This window comes from Aulonocara sp. 'chitande type north' Nkhata Bay, linkage group LG6 (genome assembly GCF_057382095.1).
Source record: "Aulonocara sp. 'chitande type north' Nkhata Bay isolate Kocher_YH1m ecotype deep benthic linkage group LG6, A_spYH_male_GT1.1, whole genome shotgun sequence".
NCBI lineage: Eukaryota > Metazoa > Chordata > Actinopteri > Cichliformes > Cichlidae > Aulonocara > Aulonocara sp. 'chitande type north' Nkhata Bay.
The window spans coordinates 9,798,205-9,822,966 of NC_141349.1; the positions used below are offsets into that span (position 1 = coordinate 9,798,205).

A 24,762-nucleotide genomic window follows, 5' to 3' on the forward strand; every position below is an offset into this window, starting at 1 on the left:
ATTCAAAAGACCAAAGTTACTAGCCTGGGACCAGTACTGGGGAGGTTTCTTTGTTTTCCAGAACAGCTAATAGCTGTGCCCCATGAGTTCAGCTTAAAATATCCACACAGGTACTTCGTCCTCCCTCGGGTGGGCAGAGAGCTTTGTGGTCCAGGTTGTGGTCCAGTCCCCGGCTGCTTTAGCTGGCTTTAGAAAAAACCTGAAATTAGAATTAAAACTGTTTGTACCTTCACCTGTGTTACTTACAGTGATATGTTATGTAATTTGTTAACTGTCTCTTTAAGCTTTCAGCAGCTGGAGAGTTAAAAATAGTCTGTGTGAAAATAGGCAGGCGGTGAACTCGAGCCTGTGATACGTTTTTAATGTCAGGCTGTGACCACAAACACCAGAGTGGTCATCAGCATTCAGATCAGCTGATAGTAACCAGAAACGGCTTTATGGTCATTCTCTTAATTGTTATTGGCGTTTTCTTTTATTTGACTTGTTTAAAATAATAAAAAGCTGATTTGGGTTCATTTTATAAGCAAATCACATAACTTAATACAACAGAAATAAACTGACAGAGTAATGGAAAATAAAAAATTATAAATGTGGCCCAAAGCTACACGGATCACTGGCCACAATTCATTCAGCTGGAGGTCTTTTTTTTTTTTCAAAGTTAATTTTAAATAGAAATAAATGTGGGCAAGAAATTAAAACTAAATAGGGAGCAAGCCTGAACCCTAAAGGCTTTACTAAGTGTTAATTATGCAGGTTTAGACATGGGCTGATTTGTAAGCTTGTGATAAACCTTAAATAAGTATATATGTATATTTTTGTCTGTTCCCTTGAAACGCATGCAGGTTCTGCAGGAGTTTCACCAGCAGCTGTTTGTGCAGAAGAACATGGCGTTCCAGCAAGCACCAGACTTCATGTTCCAGCCTGTCGACTCAGATACGGTAAATACTGATGTTTTTCTCTTTTTATTCATTATTAAATGCATAAAATATCACATGCGATTGCTTTTAGTGATTATTGGGGAAAATAAACTCGTATTTATTATGCATGGAATGAAATCCCCAACCTTAAAAATTTAGAACTTGATTTCTCTAAAATGTTCAAGTAAAACTTGAAGAATAATTTTTGAAACTATTAAAATCCAAATCTCAAAGTGTTTGGGTTGCTTTTAATACAAATTTTGTAGCATAAAATAAGGTTCGTGTTTGACTAATTTAGTTGGCAGGAGGTGTTAATCAGTTTACCGGAAAATCAATTTCTACAGAAAAGTGAAGTGAAATGTGGATCCTTCAGGTTTGAACTGCACAGGTTGGAAACCACAGGTAAAATGCTGTAATGAACACAGATCAGAGGAGATTGTTGAGAAGTGGAACAAAGCTCAACAGATGACAGATTAATTTGTTTAGACAACAATCAATACAAAATCAGACGAGTGGAACAAGCAGCTCACGGGCATCCTGAAAGCTGAGCTGGCCGTGGCCACAAAAGCCCGGACTGGACTCGGCTCAGGACCTTGATGCTCAAAGCGGCTTTAGGCAGAGCAGATCCACCTTTTTGGTCCAGAGTTAAACATCTCAACAATACCAGATGCAGAAAAGATTTTTTTTTTTTTAGACATTCATGATCACTGGAGTATGAAGCTTGAGAAGCTGGGTGATGACCTTTCCTCTAAATTGATACACAAGCAGGAAAAAATGTTCTAATTTTCTAAAAAATTGTAAGTAACAGACAAAGTAGCTCCATTGTTTGAGTGTCAATAATCTGTCTGCACTGAAATAAACAACTAATTTAAATAGATTTTAATCACAAAAGTGCTGCACACACATTATGGAACAGTCTGGGTAAGAAGTCAAAGCAGGAAACATAATAAGTCCTGCGTGATTGGTCTTTATCTTTGTTAGTCTGAACTATGAGCCTGAAGGCAGAACAGTGAACTTTGTACTGTACTCCTTGCCCTGCACAGGAACTTAGATTATTTCCCATTTTTAGTTTTTATTTACAGATGTGTCGTCTCATTTCCTCACCGTGGGACTATTTCCAGCTCGTGTTTGTTCCGACTTTATCAGACTGTTTATCTTCCTAAATAAATGCACAACCTCCACTTTTAATTAAATATTTGGATTGGACGTGGATCTTTAACATGTCACCAGGTGAAGGACTGGTGACATCCTTCAGAAGATGCTCATTTGTGTCAGATTTTAGTCATAGGTAAAGTTATGACTGTAGACTGACGGGTAAATCAACAGGGATCAATACCCTGCTCCTCTTTTTTCCAATACAAGTTCCTCTATCAAATCATTTTTTGACACTTGAGTCAGCAGTCCAAGCAGAGATGACCAGAAGTTCCTTTTCCCACTTAAGTGGTATTTATGGTCACACAAATGCGTCTGACAACAGACAGGCAGTGAATACTGGGATACCAGTTATAATTCTGACTTTGAAGTAAAGCCAATTTTGTTTTGGCTGTTTTTAATCAGTTCCAGTCGTGTTTAACCCCCATTTAGATTTACTTTCCCAAACTTTGTGGCACTAATGATTCTGTGTCCAGGTTTAAAACACCTGCTCTTTGAATTTGTACAGAAATTCTAGTTTAAGTCTGAGTTTTGTGCTGCTTTGGAGTATTAGTTGTTTTATATTACCTGAGTCCTGAGTAAAGTGTGGTATAAATGCAGGCATGGTCTCAGTGTTTTCTTCAGTGTTCTGGCTGATGTTATTGAAGCCACAGTGAGCATTTTTGTCCGTTCACCAGTGTGGCGGTATTTGAAAAATATACATCACGGGTGAAATGAAGATGGTTAAACTGTTACATCGCAGCTTTAATTTGAATGAACGTGTTTGTCTGTCTGCAGGCTTCTCAGCCAGACGAGCTGACCATCGAGGAGCAGGAAATCTTGGAGGTCATCGATGATGGCGACATGGAGGACTGGGTCAAGGTACAAAAATAACACAAACACAGTTATGTAGCAGATGCACTCTCATGTTTGAGGGTTGGTTGTTTTGTGTATTAGTTCACTCTCTGGCTCTTAGACTGTTTGACAAACATTTAGTTTCAGTTTTTATAAGACCCCGCACCGGTACAGACTATCTACTGGACGTTTTAGTGTTTCTCTGGGATCAGTTGAACTGATGTGGCTTCAGGAATTAGAATAATTCAACTAAAATGCCTGCGGTGCATTGAGGCAGGTCAGGTTGGCCTGGGTGGTAGAAGCTCTGCTGAACATACAGACAAATCAAAAAATGTACAAATACACAGTTCTCTGCTTCTTTTTTGGCCCTGCAGCCGTAAAGGGCTGATGGGAGATTCTCGTCACGCAGCCGGGCAGGCAGGTGGGCGGGCATGGCACCCAAGTTTGTGAATGCAATAATTCATGAATGAGGCAGTTTTTAAATTCATACCTTAAGTGCAGCTACTGAAAATCTGGGCCAAATCCTGATTGATGGTGATCCAATCCTGCCTCAGCAGCGCTCCGGTTTGATCACAGTTTGTCAGCTTCTGCTTTTTAACAGCGGTTCGTGGACTCTTGATCAGTTTGAGATCTGCGGAGTGACCTGGTCATGGATATAAAATGTTAATTTGATGATCTCCCAGCTACTTAGTTGTCATTTTCACTTTGTTTGTCACAGACTGTTACAAAGTTGCTCCTGGACCTTTGGGAGAAAATTTGAGAAGTCTTTGAGGACATTTTTCGGGTGGTCAGTGGTGTCTACTTAAATGTAGAAATGTCAGCTGTGGATGCTCCCATCATTGTGTGAAGTCATTCTTTTATAAACGCCTCTGCAGAGCTGCTGGTGTGTAGTCATTGTGTACTTTGTGTGTGGTTGTTTTCAGATCATTTCCCTGAAGGAACATTGTGCATTGTTGCTGTTTTACTTTTGTTTATTGTGTAAGTCTGGCTTTCCTGTGAGCCATTGTGCAAATGTTCCACGTGTTGAGCCAATATTTTATGTATATTTACTTAGGTGATTATCTTTTCATATACAGATATAGTGTTTTAATGGGGTATTTATTTTAATGAATATAATCATACATAAAAATGTGAGCAATATCATTTATATAGATCTGTTTTAGCATGCCCCAACAGAGATCCCAATACCTCTGAGTGTTTTCAATCTGAATGAAAATAAGTAAGCAGCGGAAGGGGAGGCCACCGGTGTTCATGAAATCAAGCTTCATGAATTCAGCAGAGGCTTGTTTAGGATTTTAGATTTCTCGTTAATTCAGGAAGAGAGAACAAAAGCTCTCCTATTATTCTCTTTGTGGCTGTTATTAAATTCTGGCGACGATGCAGTGATATTGTTACAGCCCTACTCTTTACATCTGACTTTATTTTTTCTCATTAGGAGTTTTCCTGTTGAAACATTTTTGGCTGTTGTCATCGTCTGTGTGCATTGTCTGTGTTTCCAGGCCAGAAACCGTAGCGGACAGGTGGGCTACGTCCTGGAGAAATACCTGCAGCTGCCCTCCTCCAACAGCCTGCTGAGCATGCTGCAGTCGCTGGCCGCGCTGGACGCCCGATCCCAGTCCTCCAGCAACTCCACCGAACCTGAAACCGAACTCCCAACCGGCTCCGTCAACGGAGACTCGAGGAGTGAGATCCGCCTCCACCAGATAATATCGGAGTTTTGATTTCCTGCTTTGTTTAATACCCTCGTTGCCACTGTCTGTGTTGCAGTTTCATTCGCAAAGGCTTTGTACGACTACGCGGACAAACGGAAGATGAGCTGTCGTTCCCAGAAGGCGCCATCATCCCCATCCTGAGCAGAGAGACCCACGAGGACGATGGCTTCTGGGAGGGCGAGTTTAACGGCGTTGTTGGTGTAAGAGTTCAAATAATAGTTTGCAAAAGCTTGTGACTGCAAAATTGTGTCTGCCTAAGGGACAGTTTGTTCCAGGAGATAAGCGAGAGTTAGAAGATTAATAGGAAGCACCTGGCCTCCAGACGGAGAAGATGTCCTTTTAAATGTGTCCAAAGTCGTCAACAGAACATTTGTGGTTTTGAAACTTATGCCTGTGTTGTATCTGCTTGACGCATGAGGGGGCGTCATAAAAGTAAACCCTGATGGTATAAAACAACTGCTTGTGTATCATTGGGCGGAGATCGATGCTGTCTGTGGGCAGTGTTCATCTCCCCACGCACGTGTTCATTAAAAACATTGTTTGACCGAAGCTCTTCTGGACCATTATTGTTTTGTGCTCACCCTCAATATTTGAACTCGTAACAAACAGCAATAACAGCAAAACATGTAATGGACGTGCTGGTCCACTAGACAACATCATGTTGATGTAAAGCTTTGGGTCTCTTATGCAAAGTAAAGAGGCTGAAATAAGGTGTCCATGAGTATCAGTTTTCAACATTCAGTATTAAGAGACAAAGACTGTACGGGTTGGGCCAGTCGTCAAGTCCTGGAGCAAAGTGAGCCTGCAAATCAATAAGATGCAAATCAGTTTATACCTTTCATATAATGTTTGAATTTGTTTATTCTGAGTTTTATTGTTCAGTTAGTTTCCACAGTTCATATATCATGTGTAATTTTTCATTAGTTTCAGTGTTTGTTTGTATTTTATTCTATTCTTGATGGTTGTGTTGACAGATTTGTCCAAATTTAAAGCTATAGATGTGAACTTTTGGTTCCTTTATTATTACCTGTATAATTAGTTTCAGTCTTTGTGAAGTGGGGAAGGAGGACCCAAAAGCAGGACTCGTGCGATGGAGAGTGCTCTTTATTTACAGTGGAGTAAATAAGACAACACAATAATCTCTTGAGCTCCCTCGACTCCTGTGTCATGTCTTCACCCAAAACTCCGTGCTCTCTGCTCCGTGGCTGCTGTCCACCTGTGCTCCACTCTCCTCCTCCTGGGAAAAAAACAACAGAGGCAGCCGTCAGGACACCATGCCGCCTAATCAACAAAAAACAGTCCCAGTCTAAATAATCTAAAAGACCAACCACGGCTCCAGTGATGGCAACACACAGTTCTAGTGACCAACCCAGTGGGCGGCACTCGAGACAAAGCAGTTCAGGTGGCCTGCATACATTTAGTATCAGGCTTTACAAAAAAAAGTATCAACTATGTTAGGATCCATGTTCATCATGTGTGATGTGTGTTTACATTTGAAGGTGTTTGTGGATTTGTCACCTCTCTTCAAGGTGTGGTTTGTGTTTGATGCTGAAAGAGATAAAGACTGCTGATTGGCTGAAGTAGGGTTCAATAAAAATTGTTTGGTTGTTGTTTTGGGCACTGCTCAGGTCCACATTAAATAAACTGCTGCTCATGTGTGTTTGTAGGTTCTCAGTCATCCAGGTCATGGTTGTCTAAGGAGCCTGGAAAGAAAGCGACTTTACTTCTTTAAGGTTCTGGATGATGTTTAACTTCTGATCCAAGAAGCTTCTTCAGTTGATGTGCTTCCTTTGCTCATTTTCCACCTCTGCACAGTTTCATTTGATGACAGTGCAGTGCAGTTCTCCCAAACATACAACAGAGGGCGCTATGCACATTCACTGAAGTGCAGAAAAATACAAGTGGAGGAGGAAACAAACAGCAGCATCAAGAGAGAAAACTGAAGTGTTCAAAGCGAGTTACTTTAGTCTCTTATTGTAATATTAATCGACATCTAAACATCACGTTGATGCTTCATGTTTGACTTCCGTGTCCTTTTACTGCTCAGTTGGAAAATATTGATGCAATTTAAAAGAAGAGGAGAAGAGTAATTTCTCTGTACTACTTCAAAAGTAATTTGAAAGCACTGCCTCATATGGAAAATGAATCATGATGAAATCCTGAAACAAATAGTGTTTGTGAATATGAAGAGTTTAGTTTTCATTTTGGTCTTAGAAGTATAAAAATGCAGGACTGAAGACAAGATGGAAATGATGTGTTATGAGAAATAAAACATATATGTCACTATGTACTATCATTTTATTTTGTTTATTTTTTGTTCTTGTAGGTTTTTTGCTTTAGTGTAAATTTTGAAAGCACTGCTTTTAGTTTGAAAATTGGATTCAGTGTTTAGAGTTCAGACAAAACAATGGACGGTTTCAAGAAATGTATTTTATCAACAAAACTTATTTTGATGGTTACTGTATTTATTTTAATGCCCTCAGTGCAGTGATTGAAAAAAAGTTCATCTGACACCAATGAGCCAACAGCCTCCACGTAAACATTTCTTTTTTTCTTTCTTTTTTTTTAAACAGGGTTTAATCAGCGCTGACATACAGACATTTATGCGCTGGGTATAACAGACATGCTTACCGTGTGAAAGGACCGCGGATGTCTTGGAGCAGAGAAACATGCTGTATTGTTGTTTTTCTTTATTGCATAAGCAGCGCCCGACTGTCAGAAACGCTCTGTGCGGGTAGCAAAGTCGGCTCCAACGCACCTGCAGGCATCCATTTGAAAGAAAGGTGTCGCTGCGGCTAGGCTCTCGGGATAGTCAGACTTTTATTTATATTTGCGGCATTCTGGTGCGTTAAAACTAGCAGCCTCTGTGTCCCGCTTGGATCACCATTCTGAAAATTCAGATATTTAAATAAAATGATGAATCGGCGAGTGATGAGGAGCCACGTAGATCCTGAAATGAGGTTTGATTAAATTAAACTCTTATGAACAGTGATGACGCGTTCCAAACAAACGATGCTTTCTACATGGCCAAATTGTGTGCTAACTACCTCACAGCGCTGTGTCCGGGGTCCGAAAAAAAAAGTTAAAACGATATACCTTGCGAAAGTTGTGAAGTGCTGAGGAAAATACTGTGTGTCTGATGGGGTGTTTTTATATAGGTGGACTTGGTTTCAGTTGACCTCTGACATGGAGAGATGAAAAGAGCAGTTTGTAAAGAAAAAAGGTGGAAACTATGGAACTACAGTTGGGATGTGTGTGCTGGGATGCTCTTGATAAGTATGCAGCTTTTATTGTTTTATGACTTGTTTTGCTGACTGTTGGGGCCCTACCTGTAACCCCCTCTGTCTAATCATCAAGTCTTACTGTTGCAGTGCGTTTGTGTGGCTACTAGACAATTATAGGTTGTATTAAAGCAGGGGTGTCAAACTCAAATACACAGTGGGCCAAAATTCAAAACTGGAACAAAGTCGTGGGCTAACATTAATATTTATTGAAAAAAAAATCTTCCTCCAGATATAAGAATGAATATTTTCTTATGGACTCAAATAAGTTTTGCTGGAAACCTGAATATGGAACAAGCAAAGCTTAATACTAAACAATATATATATTAGCTGTATAATACCAGTAGGCCAGCTCTAATAGTAATTTGGTATGGCTTCGCGGGCCAAATGTAATTAGGCTGCGGGCCAGAGTTTGACACCTGTGTATTAAAGGAACATTGGGGGGTCGATACAGTGCTATTGTGGCTAGTTAAGAATGTGGTTTTTAGAAGTATCACAAGAAAAGTTTATTTCTAAAGGGATACATGTTGTTTGTGGTACTCTGTTTTAAAAACTATTAGCCTCTGTGTCTTTCAGAGCACAAAAGAAAAGTGAAATGCTCCTAAACTAGTTATATTACTACTGAGGTTGAGGCAGTAACAAAGTTCTTTAAATCATCAGGCAAGAAAATCCAGAAACCTTGGGTTAGCCGTGGCTATCCGGGTCATCTGAGCCCGAATAGCCTCCTTCTCCTCCTCCTGCACAGGAAATAATCCAAAGTCCGTTAAATTCAAAAGAGTCACTGAAATAAATGTCTGCTGGGTAAAACACGGTCAGGTTAAAAGCGAGCCGTTTAATGTGGCTGATAAACGAGTACAAAAACAAAAGGCAGATGCACACAAGAAAGAACCTAACTAGAAGTAAACTGGGAAAACTAAATGCAAAGAACAAAACCTTGAACGTTGCAAAAACATAAACATGGACACTCCTGGAGACATGGAACAACAGACAACCTGACAAAGAATGAACAGAAACACACAGAATAAATACACACAAGGGTGATTAGGGGGAAGTGGAAACACATGGGGAAACAGCTGACACTACTCTGACATAAGGAGACAAAGGAAGCAAAGCTGACTACACTGAAATAGGACACAGACCTTCAAAATAAAACAGGAAACATGAGACGCAGACAAGACAATATAAACTTGATAACATAAGAGGGCAAAGGGAGACTAAAACACAGGGGTAGAAGACACAAGAGGAATCTAAATAAACAAATGAGCTTAGATAACCTGATGAACTTAAAAATAAACCATAAACATCAAAAATAAACTAAAACTTAAAACGCTGGGTCAAAAGACCCAGGATCGTGACAGTGGGAGGTTGAAGCTGCCACAGGGCAAAAGCAGGACAGGCTGCCAGTTTATCACAGGGCTAACACAATATATGTGATAGAAAATCAACTGAAATGTTTGTATTTATTTATAATAATAAGAGAATAACTACTATTTATAATAATATTATAGTTGTTATTATAAATATGTGTATATTTTTTATAACACCCAACATAAAAGGCTTCTTTCCAAACCTGAGCTGTTTCAGACGCTTCTTGAAATTCTGACTTCTCTGAACTCAAATTCAAATACAAATACAAATTCAAAATACAAATACAAATTCAAATTTTATTTGTCACGTACACAGTCATACACAGTACGATATGTAGTGAAATGCTTGGACAACTGCTCGTGACCTAAAGAAAACAAAAAAAGGAAAAGGCTATGAATAAGATAGGAAATAAATATGAAAAATTAAAAAGGGTAAATTTAACTAGGAAGGAACAGAATATAAATTAAGGTTAAAAATGAAATAACTGTACAACACAAATTAGAATGAAGGGTAAATTTAACTGGGAAGAATAAGATAAAGATAAATATATAAATTAAAGTTGAAAATAAAATAACTGTACAACAAAATACACAATATAGAACTATATAAGAATGTATGAAGAAATCTAAATATAAATAAATATATACACAATAACAGCAGCTGTACAAGTATTAACCGGAAATGAAGAATATAGTGACCAGTGTTGTGCAAAACCAAAGTCCAGAAAGTCCAGTGTGTGTGTAAGAACTGTATGTGTGGGTCAGTACTGTGTGGTGGTGTGATTGAGAGACCGTATCGCCTGCGGGAAGAAGCTCCTCCTCAGTCTCTCTGTGTTGGTCTTCAGGGAGCGGAATCGCTTTCCTGACCTCAACAGAGAGAACAGTCTGTTGTTGGGATGGCTGAGGTCCTTCACGATCTTCCTGGCCTTGGTCCAGCACCGAACTCAGTGTAAGGTGTCTGCTCCCTCACTGTGGCTGTGCCTGGAAGTACTTCTGCTTCTTGTCTTCCCCTAATGCAGCTTTAAAGTATTAAGTATGAAGCAACAGTGCTTCTCTTTGCGCCTCTGAAATCTGTGTTCTCTCTACTGATAAACAAAAGAAACAATGTAAAATGTATTAATAAATCAGTAACAAAAATATAGCGTAGAAAGTAAGTAGAGATTTTCATACCATCTTCAAGCCTAATGCTTTTAAGTCCCACACTCAATGCAGCCTGACTCAAAACCTGATTCTAAATGGTTCAGCACAGACACAGACTCGCTGACTTTTTATAGTCACTCTATAAATGCTGTCCATTTAAATCATCTCACTTGTAAACACTGCCGTATCCACCGGAGATCAGTGAGAATGGATTCTGGAGTCTTCCCATCCTCCTGTTAGTGATCCTCCATCTGAATGGATGATAACAACCTTCTGAACTGACTAGCAGGTGTAGAAAGCCCGACTAGCCCATATCTATGGGACTGATCACTGCTGATAAACCCACTAAATGGATGGATAAGAGCTCTGGTCACATTTGGAGTTGGGCCACAGCTCTGCACAGTGGCTGCCAAATGGTCGTCTTCTATTGTGAAATTCAGCACAGCAGAGAAGAAATAGCACATTATGATACAGTATGATGGAAAGGCAAATAAGAAAAGTGTGTAAATTAATAGATTCAACTCATGTTTTACTTTACATTTTGACAGCATGACTGCTCTTCCCTTCCATCAAGTACATTTTTCCACTTCTAGAATCCCTAGAAGCCAGAAACACAAAACAAGGCTACGTCCACACGTACACGGGTGTTTTTGAAAACGGAGATTTTCCGTTTTCGGTTTTTTTAAAAATCCCGTCCACACGTAAAAGCCAAAGACGAAGGAAAACGCTGCTAGGAACATGCCAAAGCAGCAGATGGCGCTATATTCCTATCCATGTAGAAATGTTGGCCAATCAGAAGTCAGCCTGGGTGGGAAAGAGTAAACAAAGATGGCGCATAGAAGCAGAACTGAGTCCTATGTGTGGAGGGACAGTAACTGTGTAAGCATTTAAACACTGCAGAGAGTAAAATGAACAGTAATGGTATTTTGTGTAAGTCCGCCATTGTAGAAATTCATTTCACCGAAACAATAACCTGGCGCACAGTGTGACGTCAAAAAATGCGCACACCTTTGACGCTGCGTTTTCTCCGTTTTTCTCGTCCACACGTAAACGCAAAAACTGAGTTTTCAAAAATATCCACCCTGGCTGGAGTTTTTAAAAATCTCCGTTTTCAGTGACCGAAAACGCCGTTTACGTGTGGACGAAAGGTGCGAACGCATAGAAAAATCTGCGTTTTCAAAAATACCCGGGTACGTGTGGACGTAGCCCAAGATACTGCTGTTATTATTAAATAGTTTCAATTTGTTTCTTAGTTTATTTGTGATTTAAATTTTCACCTTTCATCTTTATGCTTAGTTTGTTCTGGTTACTTTGAATTTTGTAGCCTCGAGCTTATTTCTCAGACTATCTCCTTTTGTAATTTGTAAAAATAGTTCAGTGAGTTTATTTTCCTCCATTGTCCTGCGTTCTGTGTCACGTCTGTGTTTCTGTTCTTGCACACCAAGTTACTTATTGTGTTAGTCTGTTGTCTCTTGTGGTTTTTATTTAGTTTTACGTCGCTTGTCTCGTTTTCTTATTTAGGTTCAGCTGCCCTCCCAGGTGTCTCCTGTTTGTCCTGAGCTCCTTGTGTATTTACTCCCTCAGTTTGTCTTAATTGGTTGCTGTGTCCTCCCTCTCTGTATTGTTTCCTTCCTCAGTGTTTCCCTGGTTTTGCTAGTATCCAGTTTCCCTGCTGCTGCCCTGCCACTGTGTTTTTGTATTTTTTGCTACTGCATTGAAGCTGATCTTTGAGTTCATCCTTTGTCTCCTGAGTTCTGCATTTGGGTCCATATTTGAAATATATTCGAAAAACTAACTCTGTAGGTGCTCACACGCCACTGCACGCTCATGCATGTGTGGGAAAGAAAGAGAAAGAGAGAAATACTGCTACAAGCTAGTTCAGAAATCAGAAATCAGAAAGGGTTTTATTGCCAAATGTTGAGCAGGTTTACAACATTAGGAAATTGCTGCGGTGCTTCAGTGCAAACATACTGTTATAAATTACGTTTAAATAGACATGAAAATAAAAATAAGAGTAAGAATTAAAAGTGCTAAGTAGATAGATATATACATGATATATACATGAGTGCAGGTGGTGATCAGTGCCAAACATGGAATGATGCAGTGAACACAGCGTAGGGTCATGTGTTAGTGGTGGGAACAGTCATACGGTTATTGTTCATGTGTCCGACAGCAGAGGGGAAGAAACTGTTCTTATGGCGAGAGGTTTTGGTGCGAATGGACCGGAGCCTCCTGCCTGAGGGGAGCAGGTCAAACAGACTGTGTCCAGGGTGAGAAGGGTCAGCTGTGATCCGAGCTGCACGCCCCAGTGTCCTGGAGGTGTACAGGTCCTGCAGAGATGGGAGTCTGCAGCCAATCACCTTCTCAGCAGAGCGCACAACACGCTGCAGTCTCTGTTTGTCCCTGATAGTGGCTCCAGCGTACCACACAGTGATGGAGGAGGTGAGGATGGACTCGATGATTGCAGTGTAGAATTGCGTCATCGTCCGTGTTGGCAGGTTGAATTTCTTCAGCTGCCTCAGGAAGTACATCCTCTGCTGGGCTTTCTTAATGACGGAGGTGATGGTGGGCTCCCACTTCAGGTCCTGGGTGATGGTGGTGGTAGTTGTGATAAATGGTAGTTTAAATTGTGTCCAGGTAATGAACCATTAAATCTCCTCTTGCACCATCTGAATCTCTCTGCAATCACATCACATAGTATGCATATTTTAATTTATACAGCCAAATATCACAAATCTGACCTTAAGGTCTTTGCCACCTGGACACACACACACCAACCGCTCTGAAGAAGCTTCGAGTGGATTTGGAAATAGACACCTGAGGTGAAAGAATTCAATTGATTAAAGTTGTGCTATTATTAAAAAGGTAACAATATCAAGATATGATTCAGGAGGATGTGAAACAACTTCTTAGGTTATGTACTTATTGATTATCAATAATTAACAATGAATATGTTTATTTTACAACCATGCAAACATGACTGATTAACCTGCATGGGGAAAAACTGAATATTGAGTATTAACAACTAAGAGTGCAATAAGTGACCACAGAAAGAGGCCCACACAAAAAGTTTTAAGGCTGTAAGACAGCTGTATGTCACAGAACAATGAACTTCATTTTGAGCTTACTCATAATCAAATAGCATTTCATATCTTTGTTCACTAAGGCAGGAAAACAGCCTCAAGGTTTTGTACTGAGTGAATGAGACATTGTGGATTTGTTTCTGTCAAACATCGGTGTTCAATGTTGTCACTTATGGAAGTGCAATAACGATATGTACAAGACAAATAAAAGAAAAGAAATTGTTATATCAAGTGAGCCAATATCACATTAACTGAACAACTGATGTTTCATGCTTTTTTTATACTGCTTTTATAAAAAGTTTGAGACAGACCCTAATGAGCTACTGAAGCAAATAAATAACTGTCACTGAGCTTTGCATCTATATCACTGAAAAAGGCAAAGAGTTTGTGAAACAGAACAATTGGGACTGCGAGTATAGTTGCTGCACAATATGTTGTTCAGGTGGTAAGCCAACCATCTGTAAGTATATTACTCTTCTCTCAGGTTTCACGGTGTGCACAGAGGTGGATTTGCACAAGAGAATCTTTCACGACCATAGCTGTGAGAAAAATGATCGTCTGTATCACGTGCACATAACTCTGACCCATGGAACACATTACCATCATCTATGTGGCGGCTCTCTGATCCACAGCCAGTGGGTTCTAACTGCAGCTCACTGCTGGAAAGATCAACCTGGATGGTGAGAAATGACTGTTTCACATATTTTAAAAAAACCAGTCCAGAGACAAAAATCATTACTGGTATTTTGTTCTTTTACCATTTCCATTGTTTAGGACTATGTCTGCATATGTAGGAATTCATCCAGGTCCAGGAAGAATGGTGACAATTATTGATCACAAAATCTTTGAGGACCAAACAGGAAAACATGACATCATGCTTCTGAAAATCGACCCACCAGAGAATAAGATTAAGCCTGTTGTCTTCCCTAAATGTACACGTCGCAAAAAGTGAGTTTTGAGTAACCTTTTAAGTATAAAGTTTGAATTCTGGAGGTCCTTGAGATGTTGATATAATATGTTTCAGGCAGAGTGTAATGTCTTTTTTTTTTGTTAGATCAGATATTGTTTTTAAATTAGATATTGTGATAGTTTATTCTGTAATAAAGAGAGACAGATTCTGTTTTCACAGGAGGAACCAGTCAGGCTAAATGAATAAGACAAAGGCCTTTAGACTCAACACAGTGAATATGTTACATTTATGTTCTCGAAGTGTTACATTAATCCAACACTAGCATGAAAATAATTCTTTTTAAACTATAGCAGCGACAGAAATTATTCACATTTTCACAAATGCATGAAACAAATCTGCAAATATGCTTCAGTATGAGTTTTAAAATAAATCTTTTCCCTTTCAAAACTCACATTTTGAAAGTTTTTAAAATACTTAAATCCCCAATGTCACAAGGTTTCACACTTAGAAATCAAAGTTAATACAGCAGGAGAAGATGTTAAGATCCAGGAAGAGCAAAAAAAAATGTAGCAACATCTGTAGTCTATGAACAAAATGACATCATGCTTTTGAAGTTACAAACCCCCATTAGTGACTGCAGAACTTCTTTATTAACAATAATGTAACTGAGACTTGAATATTGAGCAGAGGGTTCTGGTTTTGATTTTAGGTACCTGCTTAGGAGCTACATCCATGATCTATAATAACTGACAATAAAACATGAGCATGAGGAAATGGAAGGAAATGTAATGTTTTAATAAAATGTTTGAATCTGAAAAGATTAGCTGACTTAGAGTGAACTGGAAATACTCAGCCTGCAGACATGGAGATGGAATTTTATTTATTTTTTAATTTGTAGGATGGATGTCATTCAGATTGCAGGCCATGGTGGCTATACGGTTGATGTAAACTACAACAAACGTAAGACCAGTATTGTTTTGATTATTTCACAATTTTTTAGTTTATATTATACTTTGATTTTGTCTTGTGTGCCTGTTATAGTTACTTTTTCATTTTATTTGAAAACTGTGATGACATAAAGTATTTATTTCATTTTTTTGTGGATATACTGTCAATTTCCCTCCTTTTTAAATGCTGCTCAGCTTCTTTTAAAGAACACATTTTGTTCCAGAAATGAGGCAAATCATGTTTCTTTCAATATCTGATTTCCTTGCATGAAACATGCAGTAGCTTTTGTTTTTTACATTTTTTTCTCTAGTCTCTGGCACACCGCCTCATCTCCAGTGTGCAAAGATGCATGTTGTTAACTGTGGGCTTAACCTCACTCCATGTAATTCAACATTCTTATGGCCAAATGGAAACACGATGTGTTACAAAGAACCTCGAGTGGACATATGTAAGGTGAGTTACCATGCTGCCAACATTTTATCTGTATCATTATCAGATGTTTTGGTACAAAATATTTATGTTTTCTCTCTCAGGGTGATTCTGGTGGTGGAGTGATGGCCAAAAACAACAAGATTCATGGTGTGCTTGTTGGTGGTTGTGAACCTGCCTGTACCGGACCAACTATTTCTCTGAAGGTCTGCTCTTACATTCATTGGATAAAGCCGATCATTACACCAAATAATGGAAAATAATAAAATTAAAATAACATTCAAAATAAACAGTCCGCTCTGCAAGAAGCTGCTTCGGTGTGAATTGTTTCTACATGTGAACTTTCGATTGTTAAAATATAAATACGTCATGTGTGTTTTCAATGTAGTTTCAGGCGTCAAGTAGATCATTCAGTTGTTCAGAAACTGTGAAGTTTGCATGAAGGTTGTTGGGTCCTTTTTGCCAGATGATATTAAGTACAATTACTACAGTAAAGTACAAATGTAAGGAATTTGTACTTTATTTTATTTTATTTGGTCTTTCCATCACATTTGTGGCTTCTTCTCCGCTGCTTCTAAGTGGAAATTGGTACATTTAACTTCACTACAAATATCTGACATCTTTAGTTGTTATTTTACAGATGAAGATTTGTGCTCGTGAAACACATGAAGTACAATTTTGTTTCTGTAGTTGATCAATCAGTTATTTGACTTGCATGAATTTAGCAACTATTATTATATGTTTAATCTTTAAAAGTACTTACTGTTGATATTATTTTCTGTAAATTGTTCAAAATCATAAATGTGTGAGAAGCACTCAATCAGGGGCGACTCCAGCATCAAACCTTTAGGAGGGCTCAGCTCAGTCTTAATGTCATGCTTTTAGTGTTGCCTTCAAAAGAAATGTAATTTTTGGATGACCTACAGCAGTGTCTAAGAATAACAGATTTTAATATAATACATCAGCTTTACGGTGGTCACTTTAGTTTAAAACCCGATGCAATGGCACAGTCATGTTGACCAGTAAATTTCAAAAACAGTTTAAGAAAAAGCAGATCAGAGGAGAAACCTGCACGGCATTGTTTCAGTCTCTTAACCACATAGAGGCCAGTCCACCAAATCATCAAGTATTTAAAGTACCATTATACAATACAGACAGTTCAAAATCCCCCTGCAACTCCACCTGCACAAGAAGCAAACTGGTAATAGAGCTGGTTTTAAATGGCAGCTTTTGAATTCATGCAAACCCAAACACTTTGTTGAGCAGACTCAGCACAGAGACTCGTGTACACCAATTCAGAGAGTGGAGAACAGATTTGTAGTCTGTCACATCAGTATAGTAGCATTCATCCTGTTCAAGTTTACAGTGATGTGAATGCTGCTAAATGCTATTATTCACATTAAGAGCATCGTTTGATAAGAGCATAGCACCCTGCTTAGTTATGAGCGATCACCATAGATGAATGTGGGCAAAGCAGAAGTGACATATATGTAGCCAGGTGGAAGGTCTTTATTATCGGACATGTCCCTGACTTTGACTTCATGTCCACTCTTACCTGTTTCTTATATGTGCTGAGTTCCTCCATCTTTCTCCCTCTCTGTCATCCCCTCTCAGTCTTTGTGCAGTCACCCAAAGGTTAATTATAAAAGTATATCAGAGTTTACAACCAAATAAAAGGCATAAACTGGTCCATATCAGTTTGCTGCTGCTGGCGAGGGCGTTGCTAGGATCTTGAAGCATACAGGGCTTACAACAGCCCTGAAGTCTTTTGAATTTTCACTCAATAACAGCACCTTTTAAAGTTATTTGTTTTTATTCATTTAAACATATAGTAAAATTAATATAAAGTGGTAAATGTTATGCACTACCTAAAGTGTGAAGTCACAGAATGATACTATTTAGTGCAGTTTTTAATCATTACCAGTCTTCATCTTAGAGCTTGTGCTCTTATTGTGCCATGATGTCTCCTTTTAAACTGTGTGGATGTTCACCTCTTCTTCATCCTTCCTGTTCCTTTCACCAAACTGCTCACTCTTGTTCTCCTCTGATCTCACTTCCTGTTCTGGTTATAAGAAGAATGCAGTCAGCATGTGTCAAAGACACTCCCTTAGATTAGATATTTGACATTTTATTTATCAACTATTTTATGCACTAAATCAATTATTAAACAAATATCATATTGTAGAAAAGCAAATAATAATGCACTAAGCAGTTTCATGCCACAAGAGCTAAATGGTCACGTCACTGTATTTATTTCCCACAAACTACTATACCTAGGATCTTCAGGTTTCCACTATATTTCATTAATCTGCAGCGACTGTAGAACATAAAGTATATTGACCTCTATTGTTTTCTTTATGACTTGGCCTGAATACACACACATACACATCTTTGAATAGCACAACAAATGAGGTAATTTTCCATGTGTTTTAATAGGTTTTAGTGATTTATGGGTTTTATGTATGTGTGTGTATTTTGGTCTTCAGTGTAAATTTATACAAACTGTAATTATTTCAGATGAAAGATCCGTTATTTAATGTTGCTTTATGTTGTGTGTGTGTGTGTGTGTGTGTGTGTGTGTGTGTGTGTGTGTGTGAGAGTGTGTGTGTGTGTGTGTGTGTGTGTGTGTGTGTGTGTGTGTGTGTGTGTGTGTGTGAGTGTGTGTGTGTGTGTGTGTGTGTGTGTGTGTGTGTGTACGCTCAGCAGAGGGGAGGTCAAGGCAGGAGCTGAGTTGACCTGGTACATCAAGTTTGGATTTGCCCAGTTGTTGGTAAACAAAAAAGATTTAAACTTAAAAGATTTTGAGTTGATGCACACTGGAAAAAAAATTCTCTTCATCACAATCATTTGTTTAAAAATATGGCTATTTTACTGATCTATGGTTATTATTAAAGAGGAAGGAAAGAAGAAGAGGAAGCCTGAGCCCAGGTTCTGTCCATTTTCATAACAAGTGACAGCACAGACATCTGAGCTTTTTCGTCATAAAGATTGTGATGTGAAGCATCAGCAGGTAAAGTGTCGTTAAAGTGTCACTTCAATAATGCTGCTGGCAGAAAGAAGTGTTGACACATACTAGCTTTGAATAAAAGGCTTAAAACACAAACAGTCTAATCCTGGGTGTTGCTTTTAAGCTTAAAGAATATAATAAGTTCTAAGACAATTCAGTTTACTTCTTACTGTCCATGTTGTGTTGTGGTATTTACTTTATCATGAATGTACGCTACTTTGTTCGAGCGACTGTAAAAAATATTTGTATTCATGAAATAAACTAGACTTTCACAGTCTGCATCTTCCACAGTTTTCATGCTTTTGTTCACTCCAAGTTTGACACAAACCCACAGACAACCAGAGTTAACTATGTGAAGCAATCACAGACACTGTAATGGCTGATTTTTCTAATAAACACAATCAGGTTAACATTAAGGTTTAACATTGAAGGAGATTTGTTCCATAGTCACAGTTATACTTGTATTTCCTTTACTTACATCCAACACTACTATGTTCTGTTTCAGTCCAGGTGCTGGCAGTTTATCCTTTGTTGTTTGGACAAATAAGCTTAAAGCTAAACCTTCATGTTTTTGATGGGAAAGTTTGTTAAACCATTGCTCAACTTATGTCTGCACAGAGCAGATAATTATGATGTACTTGTAAAAAGACTTGATAAGCAGGTCACAGCTGAATCAAGGGGTAATAAAAGTAAGACCACGCGGTCTCAGCACGACTACACATGCAGTGGGTTATCGCACACATTTGAAAGACTCATTGTGTAACTCAGGATGTGACCCCTTATAAAGGAGACAGAGAAGTTCTGTTGTTCAGTCAAGTAAAACCTGGTGAAAGCGCAATTCTAAGACTCTGGTCGTTGCTTAAGTGTATAGATAAAAAATCTTTTTTTCATACATTATGTTCTTACTATATTAGTATAATCACCAAATCGATCATTTCATATTTATCTCCTGAAACGATCTACATTAACTTTTTATCCCTAGAAATGTGTTTCCAGAGTCCCAGGTTTAGTGACTTCCTGTCCACCATCACATTAGCTGAGTAGTTGTCAAATTTGAGGGGAGCAGAGAAGATCAGACACCAGTCAGCAGGTCAGAGGCCATCTCTCATTTTACAAATCAATCGCTTGATTTATAAATGGAACAAACACCCCATCAGACCAGGTAATGACCCATTATGAGACAACAGCCGTCTGAGAGGAGATGTTCTGTATCACAAAACATGGGAAACAAACAAACTCTAGGCATTCTGAAATATATAAAGCTCAACAAAAAAACAAAACCATATCAGATCCTGATGTAATTCATTTTGTTGTTGTCTTTATTAGTCATTTAAAAAGAGGTGTAGAAAAAGTGTCCAGGAAGAGATTCTACTATTTATGCAGCACTGCCCCCGTGTGGCCACAAAGACACACAACAGCTTCATTTCTCAGCCTGTTGCCTTCTTTTTCCTTCATGATGTAAACAGTGAATGAACTGAAAGAAGTCAACCCATAAACTGTTAAACTGATACAACAGTCATGATGATTATGTAACAAGTTGTAGTTGACTTTCTGGTGGTGGTTTTGGTATACAATTTAAAAGCCATTTTCTTTTATAAATACACCATACACTTTGTTCTTGACCATTTCTTTTCCTCATATCCTTAATGGACAGTGGAGGAACACTACATCTAGCTTCTGTTTAACATTTATCCAGGCGCCCCCACACTGTACCTCTACAGAAACCAAGGGAGAGAGACAGACACACAAAGATTTCCACTTGAATCTTGATCTCAAAATAGAAAAAGTTTTATCACAAAATAATTACAAGAGCTCAGCCAGGTGAGATATAGCAGAACCATCAATTCAGAGTCTGACAGTAAGGGTGAAGACGAGCCTGACTGTTGGTCTGCTCCAAAACAAGCCCATAAGCAAGCTTTGAAATAATATGTTACAAAATTGTGAAACTGCGACATGAAATTTGATTTGAAAATGAAATTCATCCTGATCAGGAGCTGTTATGATCTAAATGGTGTTCTAGATCCAGTAAGCATTCATTCAACTTGTCTGCAGCAAAATTAAAAATAAGTTACCACAAGTTGTTTTTTAATTTGGTAAATAATTGATAAAATGTTAAAAGTACTGGTTGTGTTTGACCTCATCACCAGGATGAGTTGGAAATACTTCAAATTCCCTCAGGTGGCCTTTTGCTGGTTGGATTGCCACTACAGTCTGTAAACTGTGGAGGTAATTTTGTGAGCTCATTGGATGAGCAGTTTCTGAAATACTCAGACCAGCCCATCTGGCACCAACAACCACGCAATCTCTTTCCCCCATTCTGATACTTGCTTTGACCTTCAGCAGGTCATCATGAACATGTCTGTATGCTAAAATACTTTAATTTGCTGACGTCTGATTGGTTCACTAGACATTTGTGTTTAACGAGCAGGTGAACAGGTGTACCTGGCAAAGTGTGTGTAACCCTCAGTGTTACTGACATGTTCCACACTGATGCACAACAATACTCTGGGCCCCACACTGTTTTATTAAGTATGTCTAATCACTGTAGACATTACATGTACCTTCTTGAAGGAGAGGTCAAAGGTCAGTTACGTTTATAGGTTCCTGCTATATGTTGTGACATATACACAGCACAGTTGTAGGAATGATAGTTTCTAGATTAAGTTGATAAAGTTGACCTTGAAGACCACAAGTTTGAATGGATTGTTAACATGACCCCACTCTACAGCACTGCAACATTTTAACATGAGTTATTTAAGACTTTCCAGGTATCCTGGTTACAGAAAAAGATTGATGAGCAGAAAAAAAGAAACAAACTTTAATTGTTTCTGATTAGAAGCTGTACAATCCGGACTGACTTTAACAAATGTGCTATAGGCTCAGCTGGAAAATAGTGAGCTTTACAAGACTGATTTTGTTCCAAAGGCTTTCACAGACCTCAACCAATCCTAAGGCTAATTAGCACGGCTAGAATTTTAAAAACATTTGTTAAATGTTGTCATTGCTAACATATACCTGTTTTAGAGCATGCTGAGTAGCGAGAATGCAAAGTTATTGTTACCTCTAAAAAAAATGTGAAGATGTGATATTAGCATGTACGGAGCCCCTCTGATGACATGGTCCAAAAAATAAATAAACTGTGGCCACAAAATACTACTTCGTGGCCACGAAATGGGTATAACGTGCGCACGAAATGCTTATTTGTGAGCACGAAACACTTGACCAATAACCGTGATCCTTCCCAGGCCCTTGCAGTTGGTTGACAATAGAATCTATCCCAACGTCCGGGTCGTACTTACGTCTGCAATGCAACTGGGCTCTTAATATCCTGTTTAACTGTCTCTCCATAATAATGGTTCCTTTCAGTGCCAGGCTTTTCAAAATGCATGTGTAGCTCATTCCCAGCCTAAAATTGTCAGGGATCTGGGTCTGAGGGACCTAGACCTATTATTGTGTATTGTTTACTCCACTGTAAATAAACGCATTTTGGGTCCTCCTTCCCCACACACCCAAGGTCTGCCACGCAGACCATGACAAAAATAAAACTCAATCATACTGTCTCTGGCCATGTTGTACAGGTTTAGCCTACTCTTATGCTTATGTCTCTACACAGCTGTCCAATGTATCAATATGATGTGCGCACGTCATCTATTTGTTGCCACAAATGCGTAATTCGTTGCCACGTTATACCCAATTCGTGCCCACAAATTAGCATTTCGTGCGCACGTTATTTCGTGCCCTCGAAATAGTATTTTGTGGCCACAAATAAGTATTTCGTGGGCACTTATACTATTTCGAGGGCAGGAAGTAGTATTTTGTCGCCACAATCTATTAATTTTTTGGAGGATGTCATCAGAGGGGCTCCGTAAGCATGAGCTATATAGTATCTCCAAGAGAAAAGCGATCAGCTGATCATTGATCAGTTTCATGATTTAAGTAGCAACAGGAGAGAGAGGGAGAGAGAATGGGAGAAGAAGAGGCAGCTGGCCACGTAAAGACACAGAAGAACTCCAGCTTTGTGTATTTTTTTTCATTCAAGCTGAAGTCCGGGACAAATCGGGTTCCTTTTCAATACGAGACGCGGCCGGTCCGCGGGTCTCTCCTCCTCCTTCCTCCCCTTTCCCTCATCCACCTGCTGTACTCAAAATTTGTACTCAAGTACAAGTACTGTTACACTGGTTAAATTGTACTCAATTACAAGTAAAAGTACTGGTGTTAAAAAAATACTTGAGTAAAAGTACAAAGTACTCTTCTCAAAAACTACTCAGAGTATTAATTACTTTTTAACAGACTGATGTTTTATTCTGTCGTCAATAGCAGGCATTCAACTCGATTCACCAGTATAAATATTTATGTTCAAAGCACATTTCTCAGATGAACAAGGTATAGAAAGGTAACTTGTTTTGTAAATAAATGTAGATATAAAAGAAGGAATTTTGTTTGTTAAAACAATGACAAATATGTTTCTGAACATGCGTAGAACCATTTAAACTTTTCCCCATACACTGAACAACAGGCAGGTGAGTGTCTTAAACTCTTAGCATTTCTGTCACACTTGAACCTTTTGTTCAGTTTCAGCAAGAGCTGGTTTTCTAAATTAACAGAGGCAATCCGACTTTGTTTGGCTGTGAAGAGTAGACCAGCACAGCTAAAAAGTCGTTCACACGCAGCAGAAGCAGGCAGAGCTGTGTTCAGTTTAAGAGAGAGGTTTTTGATACCTGAGAAGGAGTGCAGCAGCTCCATGGTGTCTGTGGCACAAGCAAGGTAACCATCAAGCTCAACTGCACTTTGCAGCCTTCTGGAGATTGGTCTGGAGAAGAATTCATCTTCATCAGATGACTCTCTTTGCTGATCCTCACTCTCATGCTCTGTCGTTTCAAGATGTTGTTTGATGTATGTCAAGGCTGTAATTGTAAGTAGATAACACAATTTTGTTATTTAAATTTCAGTGATTATTCCTGAACACAAATTTAAAAACGGCAAATTCTCAAAAAGGATTGTTTAGTATTCAGGACAGACCATCAATAGCTTACAATGTATTAGGTGAAATACTCACTTAAGCATGTGTTCAAATGTAAAAATACACAAAAATGGGATCACATGAATCCTTACCAGCCTCTGTTACATCTGCTCTGTCAGTCCAGGAAGTCTTGAACTTGGGTAAGAGGACTGCAGCTGCAGCCAACTCTGGATCCTCCATCATCGCTCCAAAACGCTTTTGAAGGCCATTTTGCAGGGCTCTGATAAGATAAGATAAGATAAGATAAGATAAGATAAGATAAGATAAGATAAGATAACCTTTATTAGTCCCACATGTGGGAAATTTGTTTTGTCACAGCAGGAAGTGGACAGTGCAAAAGTTATGACGCAAAAATTAGAATACAATAAGAATAAATACAGTACACAGCTGTACAGAATAGAATAAAATAATATACTATATACAGTAGAATAAAATAGAATAAAAATATACAATAAGATAAAAATAGAATACGAATGCTATATACAACTGAGTAAAATACAACGATGCCAGAAAAGATTATTGCACTTAGTGTTATTGCACATGTGTGGATGTGTGTGTTTGTTCAGTTAAAGTCTTTGTTGTGGAGTCTGACAGCAGTGGGGAGGAAAGACCTGCGAAATCTCTCCGTCCCACACCGTGGGTGCCGCAGTCTCCCACTGAAGGAGCTGCTCAGTGCTGTCACAGTCTGCTGCATGGGGTGGGAGACGTTGTCCAACAGGGATGACAGCTTAGCCGCCATTCTCCTGTCACTCACCACCTCCACTGGGTCCAGAGGGCATCCTAGAACAGAGCTGGCCCTTCGGATCACCCTGATGAGTGGCACACATGTCTTGCTTGATGTCTCCAGCCTGCTAAGTTTGGACAGTAGTTGTTGGATTACTGGCAGGAGCCATCCCATAAAGGAAGTGGACTCAGACTGAAGAATGTTTGAAGCTTTCACCAGTGGCTTCATGGTGGTACAG

The 24,762-nt window shown here is 38.9% G+C and overlaps 1 protein-coding gene across 1 annotated transcript; it reads left to right on the forward strand.

Moving 5' to 3' along the window:
- The first annotated feature begins 836 nt into the window (after positions 1 to 836).
- LOC147327230 (serine protease 1-like) lies at positions 837 to 16,036 on the forward strand. Its single transcript, XM_086297374.1, has 9 exons — positions 837 to 938; positions 2,847 to 2,930; positions 4,403 to 4,586; positions 4,685 to 4,815; positions 13,838 to 14,166; positions 14,261 to 14,434; positions 15,295 to 15,356; positions 15,655 to 15,797; positions 15,878 to 16,036. The coding sequence occupies exons 1-9, from the start codon at positions 837 to 839 to the stop codon at positions 16,034 to 16,036; spliced, it is 1,368 nt and encodes a 455-aa protein (XP_086153500.1).
- The last annotated feature ends 8,726 nt before the right edge of the window (positions 16,037 to 24,762 follow it).

What these genes read in the sequence shown, in the direction of transcription:
- LOC147327230 (XM_086297374.1), top strand. Translation starts at nt 837, where the DNA reads ATGCAGGTTCTGCAGGAGTTTCACCAGCAGCTGTTTGTGCAGAAGAAC. An exon ending in AGCCTGTCGACTCAGATACG is followed by an intron (nt 939 to 2,846) that starts GTAAATACTGAT and finishes GTCTGTCTGCAG; the next exon opens with GCTTCTCAGCCAGACGAGCT. An exon ending in ACATGGAGGACTGGGTCAAG is followed by an intron (nt 2,931 to 4,402) that starts GTACAAAAATAA and finishes CTGTGTTTCCAG; the next exon opens with GCCAGAAACCGTAGCGGACA.